Source organism: Phasianus colchicus, chromosome 32, assembly GCF_987193195.1.
Source record: "Phasianus colchicus chromosome 32, bPhaCol1.hap1.1, whole genome shotgun sequence".
In the NCBI taxonomy this organism is placed as follows: Eukaryota; Metazoa; Chordata; class Aves; order Galliformes; family Phasianidae; genus Phasianus; species Phasianus colchicus.
Window position 1 is genome coordinate 1,099,715 of NC_143467.1, and position 14,368 is coordinate 1,114,082.

Below are 14,368 nucleotides of genomic sequence, written 5' to 3' on the forward strand. Positions count from 1 at the left end.
CACACCCCCCCCCAACCCCCTTCTAACTCCAACCACTCCCCGCATTCTCCTGCACCCCCACTGTCCCTAGACCTTCCCATATCCCAGTGTCCCACCTGCAGCCGTCATCTTGTTTTCACCAGAGCAGCATTCTGCTCCTGCAGGTTGTGTTGCCATATCCATCCCAGGTGCCTGTATCCCCCCCCCCCCCCCCACCACAGAGCCCCATAGCTCCTCAAGGACCTCCTCAGACCTGGTGCACCTCCCCCACAGCCAGCCGAGGACCTCACAGAGACCCACAGTCTCCATCAACACCCCCTGTCCCTGCTCTGGGCTCCCCCAGAACCCAGCTATTTTTTCCTGCTGTCCTCCCTTACCCCCTCGGCTCACCCTTGGGATCTCACAGACTCCCACAGTCCCTGACAGGACCCCCATCACCATCCCAGGACCCCCATAGCTCACCCAGGGCTCTGGTGCTGAGCCCAGCGTCCTCAGTGAGCGGTGCTGCAGTGCTGCACCCTGAGCCCTTGTGCAGTGCTGCAGATCCCAGGGCAGTGGGCACTGCTCTGCAGTCACCGCCCGGCCCAGGAGCGCCATCCCTGCGCTGTCTGTGAAAGTCTTGTCTTGGCTCCTGGCACAACTTCCATCTGCAGAGCACATGAGGAGCGTCCCTCAGGCTGCGTCTCCGGGTTAACCCTGCAGCGTCCAAACGAGGAATCCCGCAGCAACCCGCATCTCAGGATGGGCTGCAGCTGTGCCCCAGTGCCTTCATTAAAGAGAGGAGAATGAAGGAGCGTAACGGGGCATCTTTCCTCCTGACATTTCCCATCCTCTGCACGTTGGCTGTGCCATGTGAGTGGCGTTTGGTTACAGAGCAGTGAGTGCAGGTATGTGTGCATACAGGGTGTGCAGAGATTGTAGAATCCTAGAATGGCCAGGGTTTTTACTTTTCCATGTGTGTGTGCGTGCATGGCTGTGTGCAAGGCTGCCGCTGCGCTCGTGTCTTCATGCATGTTGATGTGCAAAGGGGTGAATTTGCACACGTGTGCATGAACACAGTTGTGTGCATCCAGGTCTTTGCACAAGGCCGTGTGGTTTTGCACACATTTGCATGCACGTGGATGGAGTGTGCACACAGGGCTGTGCAAGGATGTGCTTACACGTGCGTGTGAATGCACAGGTATGTGTGCGGGGAAGTCCTTGCACGTGGGTGTGTGGTTCTGCACACGAATGTGCACACAGATGTGTGTGCAGGGGAGCAGCGGAGGTTCCTGGAAGAGGCGGAACTCACAGGAGAGTGCTGGAGAGCACAGGGCCGGGAAGCAGAGTTCTGCAGCTCTGCGCTCTGCACAACAGCCTGCAGGATGGCCTGGAGCGCTGATAGGAGCAGGATAGAATCACAGAATCACACAGAATGGCCCAGGTTGGAATGGACTCTAAGCATCATCTTTAACACCTTCCCACCACAGGCAGGGCCACCAACCTCCCCATTTCATACCAGACCAGGCTGCCCAGGGCCCCATCCAACCTGGCCTTGAACACCTCCAGGGATGGATGGGGCATCCACAGCCTCTCTGGGCAGCTGTTCCAGCACCTCACCACTCTCATAGTAAAGAATTTCTCCCTGACATCCAAGCTAAATCTTCCCTGCCTCAGCTTCAAACCATTTCCCCTTGTCCTGCTGTTCTTTACCCTTTCAAAGAGTTGACTTCCCTCCTGTTTGTAGGCTCCCTTTAGGTCCCGAAAGGCTGCCATTCGCTCACCCCACAGCCTTCTTTTCTCCAAGTGGAACAAGCCCAGCTCCCTTAGCCTGTCTTTGTAGGGGAGGTGCTGCAGCATTCTGATCATCTTTGTGGCACTCCTCTGCACCTTCTCAACATCTCTCTGCCTTCCTTGTATTGAGGGCCCTAGACCTGGACACAGTACTTCAGAGGGGGAGTACATGCTGCCTCAGCTTCTACATGTGGGTGTCTGGGGGAGGATGCACCGAGATGGGGACCGGGGCTAAGGGAGCCAGGGGCCACGTGCTGCTCTGCTTTGGCCCCGTGGGGCTTCTGTGTCCCTCAGGGCCTCAGCTCGGTGGCAGGAGGTGCTCTGTGTCCCCCCCAGTGGTTCGCCCGCAACCCCCGCAGTCCCTCTTTCTGACCTCCAGGGTCACACCCTCCTCTGTGGTCCCCTTCCCATCTGACTACTGGAACACCCTCCCAACTCCAGTTCCCCCATTCTCATCCCTGCAGTCCTCCTCCACCCCCCACCTCACTGCCCCCTTCTCAGTTCCCTCCCCATTCCCCATTCTGACCCCCAGGGTGCCTTTCCTCCTCCCCTTCCCCCGACCCACCCCTCCTAGTCCCCCATTCTGATGCTCCTCCTCCCCTCCTTCCTCCCTCTCCCCCCCAGCGTACTCCCTGAATCCCCCATCCAGAATCACACAATCACACAATCACCAGGTTGAAATCACTAATAGCTCTCACTAATCCGCGTCCCTCAACACAACGTCTCAATGTTCCTTGAACACCTCCAGGGTTGGTGACTCCACCACTCCCAGTGCAGCCCATTCCAGCACCCGACCACTCTGTTGCAGCAGTAATATTTCCTAACGTCCAGCCTGAATCTGCCCTGGTGCAACTTGAGGCCATTCCCTCCCTTAAAGCCCAGCCCCAGCCAGAGAGGCTGGCACGAGTCCTGGGCCTAAACCTGAAGCCACAACACAAGAAGCCAGCACCAGCTTCGGGCCTGAAGCCACAGCCTGAGAGGCTGGTGCCGGCCCTGAAGTCTGAAGCTCCAGCCAGAGAGCCCAGCACCAGCCCTGGGGCCCAAAGCCAGAGGCAGAGGCCGGCACCGGCCCTGGGGCACACAGATGTGCCTTCCTGTTGGTTTCTACTGATTGCTATAGGACTCCACTGACCACTCTGAGGCCATACTGGTCCTCGCTGGTTTTTACTTAGCCATACTGGACTTTTCTGGTCCATACTGCTGTGCACTCCTCCCAGTTCCCACTAGTTCCTCTGGGACTCCACTGACCACTACGAGGCCATACTGAGTTTTTACTGGGCGGCACAAGAGTCATCTTCACTTCTCTGTTGCTTTACTTCAATTAACCCCCCTTCAATTACCCCCATTCAGCCCACTGGGCGGCCCTGGTGTTGGTTTCCTAAAATGTGGGTCTAGGAGGTGACCACTCCCTTTGCCTGTGATGAAAGCACAGAAGTGATGCGGGCACTCGCTGAGGTCACAGTCGTTGCCAGGCTGGGAGCGTTTGTGCCACAGCTGGTGAGCAGAGCTGGTGCTCTCGTGAGCGTGCTGCACGCGGAGACTGAGCTCTGTGCTTTTCTTGAGAGAGATCACCCTGTGAGAGCCCACTGGAAGCACCGCTGCGGCGTGTGTGTGAGCTGGGCACAGCTCAGGCTGAGCAGGCTGACCAGGTGAGCTGGGTTGGGTGCTGGCTGGTTGCCGGGAGGTGTCTCAGCAGAAAAGCTGGGCTGGGGAGGATTTCCCAGCTCACACAGTGCCCTTCTGGCTGTACCCACAGGAAATGGGCTCTTGTTGAGATTCCATCCCACGATTCGGTGAGGATGATGAAACGTCATTCCTCCCCTGGAAAACTGCTGCCGAGCCCCCACCTTCGTGTCAGACCTTTCCAAGGAAGCAGAGCGCAGGCTCCATAGAGTGCAACTTGTGGCTCACTGCTCCATGGATTGCTTGGTGTGCCATACCCAGCAGGTGTTTCCCCAAACCACGCTGCAGTCACGGCAGAGAGCCAGCTGCTCAGCTGTGGCCGTGGACGATCAGCACAGCTGTGGGGGAAAAGGGGACCTGGGGGCACTTGCTGACAGAAGCCATGGCAGTCAGACACAAGCTGGAGCTAGTGATGGGCAGCTGTTGCAGCCAGCTGATGTCCAAGCATTGCCCTCCTCCAGAGGCTACATTGCATGGCAGAAGAAAGCTGGGAAAACGCTTCTTCCTCATGATTTTTCACTTGTTCATACTTTGTGTAGGGTTCCTGTCCAAAAGGAGAACTCAGGAATCAAGGCAGCTGAAGACTGCAGTTGCAGTGCTGTAGGCGATGTCAAGTAAGCATCCGTTTGGAGTGCAGGAAGGGGCAGTGAGAAGAGTTTGTGTCAGTTTGTGTTTGGGCTATCAAAGTAGCATCTTTCTGTTTTTGGGGGAGACGTGGTCTTACTGGACAATACTTCTCTGCCTGCTGGTGTCTGTGAAATCAACATACGGTCTGTTGTTGTAGGGACAAAACCAGTGCATCTGTGGAATGGTGCGGGGCAAGGGGGGAAACGGAAAGCCTCCGCAGGGAAGAAGCTCTTGTGAGCTGCGGTGTGGGTACCTGCCTCTAAACAGGGCTGCGTGCAGGGCTGTGTGTGATGGAGGAGAGAGGAAAGGACACTGCAGTTCTGTGCTGACTGCAGAAGTGGCACAAGGCTGCAGCAGCAGAATGGCCAACTGACAAAACTGCTCTTGAAGACCAGAAGTTTGTGGTTGGCAGTGCTCCAATCTTCCTCCAAAGAGATGCTCTTCATGTCTGTCTTGTCTCTTTGCTGTCAGAAGCTGATGCAAGTGGCCTTCCTCTGAAGCGCAGCCAGGTGGAAAGCCAGGGCAGGAGCACGGAGTGTGGCACAGCACCCAAGAGAGGTGCGGACACACAACAGGCATCGGGGTTTGGTGCACTGTCTTTCTCGTTAGGCTTTCTGCCTGTTCTTTCCTGGGACTGTTCTCATTGCGTGTTGCTTGGGGTCTTAATCCCTGGGATTTACAGTTACCTTTCCTGTCCTGATTTATAATGGGAAGCCGATGTTCGTCCTAGATCCCGTTCTGTGAACATGGTCCGGGAGAGCTGGCATTCACTCTTTGGGATTTTTTTGCTTTTCCCTGCAGTGGCGACCAGCTCAGATGTGCCGGAGGACATCACGGACATCCAGGGTTTGCTGTCTTGGATCGATGGTGAGTTTGGGGGCTGCAGAGCTGCAGGTGCGTGTTTGCGCAGAGCGGGTGTGGGAAGGCTATCATCGCCATTGTTGGGGATGTTCTTGCATTTTCAGACGTGGCAAGAGCTGTTGAGGTCCCCCATGAGAACCCCAGCAGCCCTGCCCCAGGATGCTTCATGGCTGAGCTCCCTGACAACCCCAGGGACAGCAGAGAGCTCAGCACACAGGCTGCCTCCGGGACGCCCGCCGACCCCTTCTGGGGGCTCCCACCATCCCCCGGGTTCCTGCCTGAGCTGCACTGTGGGTTGTCGCAGCTGCGCCCCATCACGGCACCTGCGAGTGCCCGGCTCAGTCCACAGCCGACCGCCTTGGCTGTCACCACGCCTCCCTCAGCCCAAAGCGCACAGCCCACCGAGGAGGTGCAGCAAAGGGAGCCGCAGGTGGGTGAGGCTCACTCGCCCCCGTCACCGGGCTCTGTCCCCAGCCGGGTGGCAGAAAAGAAGAAGAGGGGCAGCACCAAGCGGGCCAAGCGCCCTGCGCCTGCCGGCACCCCCCAGAAACGGGAGAGCTCCCAGCAGGAGCAGCCCACCACCAGCGCTCCAGCCAAGAAAAGGAAGCTGCCGCCGCGCAGGGAAAGAACAGAGAGAAAAGGCCGCAAAGGCCCGTGCCAAGCGGAGCTGTCTGGGGCCAGCGCAGGAGCCAGCAGCAGCGGGCAAGCGGGCACTGCCAGTGAGCTGCGCGTGCACTTGTGTAAATCCATCCAGGTCGTGCACCCGCTGGGGCAGAGGGTGACTGTGGTGGGCCCGGCGCGCCAGCCACCCTCCGTGCAGCCCCAACCCTCAGCCAGCACCGGCCCTGCTGCCCTCCGGCCCCAGCACAGCGGCACAGACCAGGCAGCGCCGGCATCTCCAGGCAGCACGGGGCAAGAGGGGGGCACTGCCGAGAAGACGGCGCCGAGCTGCCTGCGCCCATCCCCGCAGAGGAGCTCACCGCTGCGGAGGGACCCACCATCACCACCACCACCACCACCACCACCAGCAGTGCTGCACCAGCAGCAGCCTCGGCCGCAGCGCCCCGGGGACTTTGTGCCCTGCGTGGGGCCACGGGCGGGCGGCAGTGCGGTACCCATAGTGATGGAGGAGTCGCTGCCCATCACAGCCGAGCAGCGGCCCGAGCGGGAGCGCATGAAGAAGCTGGCCCAGGAGGAGCGGCAGCGGGCGGCCCAGCAGATGAAGATCGGCCCCGTGCAGTTCCTGGTGCAGCGGGAGATAGACATGGCCATAGCCGACCAGTATGGCTACCCGTAACCCTGCGCTCCTCGCCGGCCCCACAGCACCAGGCAGCAGTGGCAGCGTTCCAGAGGCACCGCCAGCGGCCCCATCCCTCCTTTCCAGAACCAAGCTGTCCTCCGGAGTCATCGTGGCAGTGGGATGGGACGTCATCTGGCAATGAACTCTTGTGGGATGGGAATTTTAGGGTTATCGTCCTTACTGTTACTCCTTGTTTTCTATGTTACGTTATTAAAAGCTTTGTGCTCCCTTTGCTGTGTCCCTCTGCCTGCAGTCATTTGTGCTGTGTCACAGCCCCCCTGCTCCCCATACCCGCCTCTGGGGCAGGATGGGGCACCACAGATGGCCGTGTCCCTCAGCTGCCACCACCAGCCCCAGCGTTCCTCTCTCCCTGCACTCCTTTGTGCAGCAGGATGCAGAGGGTGTTTCACACAGCTCGCCTGTGCTGCCCAGTACCATGCATTGCTGTGGGGATGGGCAGCAGGCACGGGCGGATGGAGGGGAATTGCCCTGGCTCACTGTGCCAGAAGAGACTCCGGCAGGGGCATTTCCCATGGAGGGAATATATAGCAGCGGAAAGGCCAATTGAAGAAACTACGCTTGAGGACCAGAAGTTTGTGGCTGACTGTGCTGAACTCTTCCTCCAAGGAGATGCTCTTCATGTCTTCCTTGTTTTCTTTCTGTCAGAAGCTGATGCCAGTGGCCTTCCTCTGAAGCGCAGCCATGCGGAAAGGCAGAGGGGGAGCACCGAGTGTGACATGGCACCCAAGAGAGGTCCAGGCACACAACAGGCATCGGGGTTTGGTGCACCGTCTTTCTAGTTAGGCTTTCTGTCTGTCCCTTGCTGGGACTGTTTTTGTCGTGTGTTGGCTGTGGTCATAATCACATTAGCATTCCTGTACTGATTAGAAATGTGAACCACGGTTCACCCGAGATCCTAAGATCCATGACCGTGAACACTCCAGATGAGATGTCCTAGCATTGTGGCCCATTTTGCAGACTGAAAGTAGCGTTGGGCTCTTGCTAAATCTTGTTGCTTCTCCTTTCTTAACAGAGATTGGTGCTCAGCCAAATGGCAATATCTCTGTGAAAGTGGTGCAGCAGGTGCGTTCTGAGAGAGCTTGTCACCAAACAGCAGCTGAAGCTCCTCTCCAGGCTGGAGGGCTTCCTAGAAGAGCAGGTCCAGCACAGGGGGAAGACCTTCCCCTGCCGTGTGCCCCCGCTCCGTCTCCAAGGCCCAGGCTGGATGTAAACGCAAGGGCTTGGAAGAAGGGAGACCAACAGCAGCGCAACTGCCTGCCAAAAAGAGAGCGAGGGGTCAGAGCGGAGACAGCGTGCCGGCTCCAGCAGCACAGCCTGGGCCTGCCGCAGCGCGGAGCTCCAGGCGAAGAGGTGAGCAGGTGCTGTGGTACCGCCGTGCTGAGCTGCTTCCCTTTTCAAGCACCCCGAGTTTGCTTAGGGTTTGCTTTGCTTTTTCCTTCTCTGTACAGGGGCAATGGGTTGAAGGCTACAAAGTCCAAGGGCAGTGAGGTGCCAGAATGCGCAAGCCCGCCTCTTTCCGTTAGCTCCATGGTGGTGGTCTGCACGTCCCATGGAAATGTCATTCACTGAGAGGCTTCCTAGTCCAACTCCCTTTGTCTTTTTTCTGCCATCTGCTTTTACAGTACCCATGTTTCTGCAGTTTTGCTGTCGACAAAACAAATTCATCTTTTCTCTTGCCTTACAGCAAGAAGACAGCGACGAAAAGAGAGGAGCGTGGAACTGAAGAAGGCTTCTCAGAGAGCTGCTGCTGCACGAGCAGAGGTGAGTCCTTGGTGAGCACAGACACGGCTCCTGTTGTTCCCAGGGCCTCCGTCTGTCGGACACGGAAGAGATTTCCCGAGGGAAGTGGTGTCCTCTTCCTACACTCGCCTTGTTTCTTTCCAGTCCTGTGCAACGAAAAGCCTTGTGGAGATGATGCAGAAGCTGCAGCTGAAGGACCGAGAGGAGGAGCGTCAGAAGGCAGCGGCTGCCTTCCAATCAGACAATGGCTCCCATTTCACCGCAGAGGTGTAGGAGAATGGGCCAGAGAGGAAGGCATTCGTTGGATCTTTCACATCCCCTGCTACAGCCAAGCTAGTGGCATTGTGGAATGATCCAACGTCCTCCTTCAGAAATTCCTGAGACTGGAAGAACCCCATTGGACCACCAGCACCTCTGAGGCAGTCAGAAGAATTAACGATTGCTGGGGAATTAATGGCTGTCCTCGATTTAATGCCTTCTGTCCCAAGGCCCCACCACTCTTGCCCGTCACTCTCGATCCAGATGCAGATAAGCCAGGGAAGCCCTCTTATCTCCCTGGCCAGCCTGTGTTGGTTGACTTGCCTAGTGTGGGGCCAGTCCCCCTGACCCTAACGGAATAATAAATATGCTTGCAAGGCTAACGATGTCCAGGAACAGGAATATAAAATTAACACTCGCTGGATTATTCCCTCATTTTAACCGTATTAACAAAGCTCAAAAGGGCAAGCCGATGTCTGTTTTATTTTACAGAAGACTCCTGAGGGACCGTGACTGAACACAGGGAGGCCGACAGCTGACTTTAATCATTGGTGCTTTGGTGATTAGTCTTGCAACGTTTGACCAAAATGTCATTTTTGTTATTTTGCTGGATAGTATGTGTTGCAACTCCTGTCACAGTTGGTCATCTTCCCCAAAACTTCAGGGATGGGAAGGGGTGGGATATAAAAAACCCTTTTTCTTCCAACTGGCTGAGCAAATAGCAAATGTCTATAGGCTGAGTAACTGTTAGGTCTGCGGAGGACCCATGGGACTTGAAACCTGACCCTGGGTTTCAACTCCTATCGCCCCTAAATGGCTGGCAAGCAGCTACAGCAGAATCAACCGCGCTACCCGCTGGGAAGAATCCATCTCCATGGCCAATGCAAAATGCCACTGTGGGGATTTTTTGTCTGAATCGTACTCAGCCAGGTGGTATCTACGTTGGGACAAGCAATTGCACTTGGGTTTATCGTAAAATGGGTTTTGAAAAGGGACCTCGAGCAGGAAGCCCCACTGTGCATCAATGGGGGTGGTACATACAATCAGCTGGGACTGGGACAAGGGTTCTCTCACTCCTAGTCCTCCGCCAACAACACCCTGTTGACTGAAGCTGGAGGTATGAGATGCTCCTGGAGGCCTGACGCCTCCAGGGAGCTTGGAGGTGAAAGTGGAGCAGGAATGAGAGTGATACTGGTCATGGCTGGAACTGCAATGTGGCAGGGTGTCCTTTTGGACCTCTCACCACCACATACTTTCAAGCTCATAAACTGGCTGATGAATGGGATGGACCCTTTGATCAGTAGCACTAAAGGGACCTGATTGGATTTGTGGCCATTGTGCACACAAAGAACTGCCAGCAAATTGTGGATGTGGCTCTGGGCAGCCTGGTCTGGTGGTTGGCGACCCTGCAAGGGTGGAAACGAGATGATCTTTGAGGTCCTTTTCAACCCAGGCCAGCCATTCTATGGTTCTGTGATGATTCTGTGAAATACATCCATCACACGTGCCAATGGCCAAGGGGTTTTGGAGGAGTCTGCAGGAACGGTTGGTCCTGGTCTCTTCTCCCAGAAGCCATACCTTCAGCCTCCTGCTACCAAAACCTTGGCATAAACCCAACCGACTGTTTCTTTGTGTGTGCTTCCTGTCCTTTGGATTCTGTATGAGAATAATGTCGATGCTTTGGCTGTTGCTGGGCAGTTCTTCCACTCAGCCAAGGCGTCGTCAGCTCTTCAGACTGCCTTGCCAGTGAGGAGCTGGGGAGGCACGAGGAGCTGGGAGGGGACAGAACCAGGACTGCCGACCCAGAAGGGCCAAAGCAATATTCCACACCACATGGCACCAGGCTGAACAGTAGAACGGGGCTCATGAACTGGCTGGGCTCCGGCATGGCTGTTGCCAACAGGGAGCATCGCGCTGGTGTGAAGCAGACCGAGATGAAATTCTGGGAGGATGGCCCCGCCACACAGCGGGGCTACAGAATGCCAGAGGTCACCGCCAAAGGTACGCGGGCCCATAGCCGGCACGGGGACTGTCTCAGGGCTGCCTCCGTGTGGGGCTGGGGACAGGGACGACATTTTCCATCTGCCACCTCCCTCCTGCCCTGAGCCAGCAGGAGAAGCGGCAGAAGCAGAGCGTGACCTGCTTTTCCTTTGCCCTGCAGAGCAAGTTGCTGTCTGGGATGCGGTGGCCGTCTATGTCCAAGAGCAGCTCCTGCTGCGCAAGGTGGGTCGGCGCCTTCTTCCCACTTGTCTGCTTGCAGGGGTGGGGAGTCCCCTCGCCTTGGGCCACAGAACGCAATGACTCTTCCCCTCCACGGAAAGCAGGCTATTCACCCCCAAAATGCCTCTCGGGTACCAGTGGGCCTCCCGCATGCGTGGTATGGCTGCACCAAGTGTGCTGGGGCTGCTCACAAGCTCTGCAAGCTTCTGGATTCCACGAGGCTGCTTCTGCCCTGACTGCTGTGCCGCGTTTTTGGAGGGCGAAGGGAGGGGGAGGAGCGGGCAGCTCCTTCCCAAAGCTCTCCCAACGCCCTGCCTGAGCTTCCGAACAGTGGGAGAGGGCACAGCAGGACCCAAAGCACCGTCCGTGGACGGGGCAACCTTCAGCTCTTCCTCCAGCCTTCACACTTCAGCCCTTCCCTTCTCTTCCACGTGCAGGGAGTCCGAATTCCCACCCTCGGTTCCTTCAGCATTGCCTCCGAGCGGATCGAGGCTGAGGATGGAACCATGACTCTTCAGTGGCCTGCGTTTCACCTGGCCAGGAACCTTGCGGGCATCCGTAACCTCGCGGATAACAAGGATTACCTGCCAGGTACGAGGAGGCTTAAACCCCTTCTTGCTGCACAGACAGGACGAATGGAGCCATCCATTGCAAAAGCAAACCTCACCCTCCCTGCATGGAGTCCGTGCAAATATGGGGCTGTCCTGGGTGGTGACTGCAAGAAGCAGCACTTGGGAAGCAGCCGTGGAAGAGCCGCCGCATGACAAACTCTGCCGTGTGATTTTCCAGGCCATAAGGAGGTGGAGGCCCTCAAATACTCTCAGGTGGCCGCGGCCGCATCTGTGAGCCGGCAGACTGCGAAGGCCTGCATATTCGGCACCACGTCCCTCGTCTCCCACTGCCTGAAGAAGGGGGAGAACATCGCCTTTGTCCTGAAGGACATCGGAGTGCTCCTCATCGAGGGAACGAGAGTCCATGTCAAGTTCTACTACGACTTCCTGGAGAGGATCAGCGGGAAGGAGAACCTAGAGAAAGTTGTTTTCAAGGTGAGCTGTAGGTTTCTCCGTGGCCTGGGCAGTCCCACGAGCCCAGAGCTGCCTGCACATGGCTCACCAGGCGCTGGCCGGCTGCTTGGGCCGTGCGAGAGCTGTGCTGCCGTCAGCTCCTCGTGTCCCCAGTGCCTCAGCCGTGACGAGGACGTCCCGCATCCTCCCCTGCTCCTCCCCTGCAGGTCCCCTGGCTGCTGAACATGCTGGTGTCCCGGATGGCAGCTGTAGCCTCGCTGACCTCCTCAGGCCAAGTCATCGTCTTTCCCAGGTGAGGATGTTTGTGGCTGCAGCCCCTGCTTCCCCACTTGCCTACGGCATCCTTCCACCCCCCCGTATTCCTTCTCTCTCATGCCGTTTTATACCACTTCTTACTTTCGGGTAGAGCTTGAGTCTCCCAAGTCAAATATACCTTTGTCCTGCAGAGTGTACTTGAAAACATGTAAGGTGGAAAGCCTTGGCTCAGGGTGGGCCAGGAAAACAGGGTAGCTTATCTGCTCCAATAGTGTCATCAAGTCCCCATCCTTGCAGGGCGGTCATGGAATGTGGCCACGCGAATCCACCCTGCTCCACACTCCATGCTTTCTTAGAGGCAGCGTGCCAGGCTCCCCTGGTGCTCGCTAACACCTCAGGTCACAGGTCACGGTGCTTAGGGAACTCAGGGAAGGCTGACCTTCTCTCGAGAGGTAGATCTGGGGGAAGAGATGAAGGGATGTAGGTGACATTTTCATCCCATCGTGGCCGGGTGACTCCGTTTCCCAGGACAGTCCTTGGTTCTGGGGCTCAGTCGATCCTGGGGAAGGATGGCCTTCAGGCGATGTGAGAATCTGCCTGTGAGCAGGGTGATCCCAGCCAGCAGAAAGGGCCGCCGGAGCCCTGGCTCACACCGCGTCTTCTCCTTTTGTACAGGTTTAAACGGGAGTTTGCGCCCAAACCACCGCCCGGGAAACCCTGCAAGGCCTCAAAAGTCCCTTTGCTACGTCTTGGCCGGGGGAAGGAAGGTAAAGCAGCTGCCAGTCCCTCTCTATACCACACGCAACCAACACGTGATGGCAAAATCCCCATCCCACCATCACCCAAAGGCTCTGACTTGTGAAACCATTTGCACCTTGTGAAACCATTCGCACCAGCTCAGCACTGCCTCTCCTCCCGACCACACGTCGTCCTCATCAAATCTGAGATGCTGGCTGCCACGTTCCCACAAGTGCTCCCATCCCAGGGGATGGCAAGAGCACGGGGGGTCCTCGGCCCTGTCCTTTCCCCCAGGAAATGAGCCCCCAAAAGACACTGTCACCGCACAGGCGCCACCCAGCTCCTCTTTCCCAAAGCAAAGCCCTTAATGCAGTCCCAAAACAGAGCTGCAGCCTGGGGAGGAGGAGCTGGGCACGAGGCACGGAGGGCACAGAGGGAGACTGCATCTGCAAGGGGAGCAGAGCAGCCCTCTCGGGTGCTTTGGGAGAGACCTGAGCACCCCTGTGTGTCACCGGGCCAGCAGGTCCACAGTCAGTCTCCTCTGACGAGATCTGTCCTTCTCAATTGCAGGGAAATTTCCTGAACTGCATCCCCTCCCCAGCTGGATCCACGTCACCTCTATAGTGGAGTCTGAGGAGGGAACAAGCGAGGACAAGAGGAAGGCAAGGTGAGACTGCAGGCTCAGGGTACAGATCTGCACGCTGTGTTTCCCCACCCCGACAAGAGCCCATTCCCCAACGCCAGGCAGGCACTGTTCAGGGCACGTGAATGCAGCAGTGGAGGGGTGGGATGGGGCTGCTGGGAGCCCCCAGCTCACAGGGCTGGCCCCTCTCCAGCCCTCAGGAAAGCACCAGCGCAACCCGAGAGCTATGTGTAGGGAAGGCTGCGTTGCAGCCAGGAGTCCTGGCTCGGGGTTGCAGGATATGGCCCCAAAGCCGTCCCCCACTCAGGCAGACCTCTCCCACTCTGTCCTTTCAGTCAGCTGCCAGCGATCCCGGGGGCATCTTCTGCCCAAGAGGAGCCCCAGGAAGAGAAGGGAACGTACTCCACCGTAAGAAAAGGAGCAAAGATGCACAAGAGGACTGGATCTCTGCAGACTCTGCCACCAATCAAAGTGGAGCTCCCCAGGCGGGGGATGTCCTGTCCAGTCCTGCCCACGCTGAGCAGGGCGTGGGGTGCCCAGGAGGAGCAGAGCCCCACCTGAGGCTGACAGACAGGTTTGCAATTCCTGTCTGTGCCATTCCTGGGTGCCTGCCTGAACCCTTCTTTGCTGGTGGCTGAAAGTTTGCTTTCTCAGGCACTTCTTGCAGTAAGACGCTGACTTCTGCAGCAGATGAGAAGTGTCCGTGTGGCAGCAACCAACATCAATCTGTGGACAATTTTACCTTTCAAAGCATTTCTTGGGAGCTGTTTGCCTTCAGAAGAGGGCTCAGGAGTGTTTACTGGCAGAATATCTGGCCTGTGACCAGAAACTCCAGCTTGGTATGGGAGAAGTGGGGAAGGACACCATCGTATCTCATGAAAACCAGGATGCAGGTGGGCACCTCCCTGCTCCATCTGATCTGCTGGCAAGGCCCGGGAGGTGGGAACAAAGGAGTTTCTGCTGAGATCCTAAGGCCAGAAGCTGCCACTCCAAGGAAGGCTGACTCAACCACTTTTGGACTTAGAAATAAGTTTGTGCAGTCGTCAACCAAACAGCAACCCTTCAAGACCCACCACTGAAGATCAACATCTGGAGATCAACATCTGAACCATCTTTTCTATCGCCCGTCTTCCCTTCCCCATCTCCCCAGATGACCAGCATTTGCAATAAACTGGATGGGCTAACATCTACCCTTTGTGTATTAATCTCACCGTCAGGTATACATAGATTAGCAGCTCCTCTCGC

General features: G+C 57.1%; 2 protein-coding genes and 1 long non-coding RNA gene across 10 annotated transcripts in view; all 3 read left to right on the forward strand.

Annotated features, from left to right (window-relative positions):
- Positions 1-6,454, forward strand: part of LOC149913991 (uncharacterized) — a 112,013-nt gene extending 105,559 nt beyond the window's left edge. Inside the window, exons 1-5 of one of the 8 annotated variants that reach the window (XM_090127985.1) lie at positions 426-866; positions 3,975-4,049; positions 4,534-4,620; positions 4,864-4,929; positions 5,028-6,454. In XM_090127985.1, coding sequence (XP_089984111.1) covers positions 4,043-4,049; positions 4,534-4,620; positions 4,864-4,929; positions 5,028-6,220 — 1,353 coding nt within the window. In that variant the 5' untranslated portion in view covers positions 426-866; positions 3,975-4,042 and the 3' untranslated portion in view covers positions 6,221-6,454. The other 7 variants (XM_090127984.1, XM_090127987.1, XM_090127988.1 and 4 more) reach the window with 7 other exon arrangements.
- Positions 6,455-7,259: 805 nt separating this feature from the next.
- On the forward strand, positions 7,260-9,854 carry LOC149914001 (uncharacterized). Its single transcript, XR_016460738.1, has 3 exons — positions 7,260-7,594; positions 7,929-8,005; positions 8,129-9,854. It is a non-coding gene; the product is annotated as an uncharacterized LOC149914001 (long non-coding RNA).
- A 274-nt stretch (positions 9,855-10,128) lies between these two features.
- LOC149914002 (coiled-coil domain-containing protein 81-like) lies at positions 10,129-13,684 on the forward strand. Its single transcript, XM_090128065.1, has 8 exons — positions 10,129-10,243; positions 10,404-10,465; positions 10,900-11,053; positions 11,252-11,508; positions 11,694-11,779; positions 12,418-12,509; positions 13,051-13,147; positions 13,459-13,684. Exons 1-8 carry the CDS (start codon positions 10,129-10,131, stop codon positions 13,682-13,684), a joined length of 1,089 nt encoding a protein of 362 aa, XP_089984191.1.
- Positions 13,685-14,368: the final 684 nt, after the last annotated feature.

What these genes read in the sequence shown, in the direction of transcription:
- LOC149914002 (XM_090128065.1), top strand. Translation starts at nt 10,129, where the DNA reads ATGGCTGTTGCCAACAGGGAGCATCGCGCTGGTGTGAAGCAGACCGAG. An exon ending in CAAGTCATCGTCTTTCCCAG is followed by an intron (nt 11,780 to 12,417) that starts GTGAGGATGTTT and finishes CCTTTTGTACAG; the next exon opens with GTTTAAACGGGAGTTTGCGC. An exon ending in TCTTGGCCGGGGGAAGGAAG is followed by an intron (nt 12,510 to 13,050) that starts GTAAAGCAGCTG and finishes TCTCAATTGCAG; the next exon opens with GGAAATTTCCTGAACTGCAT.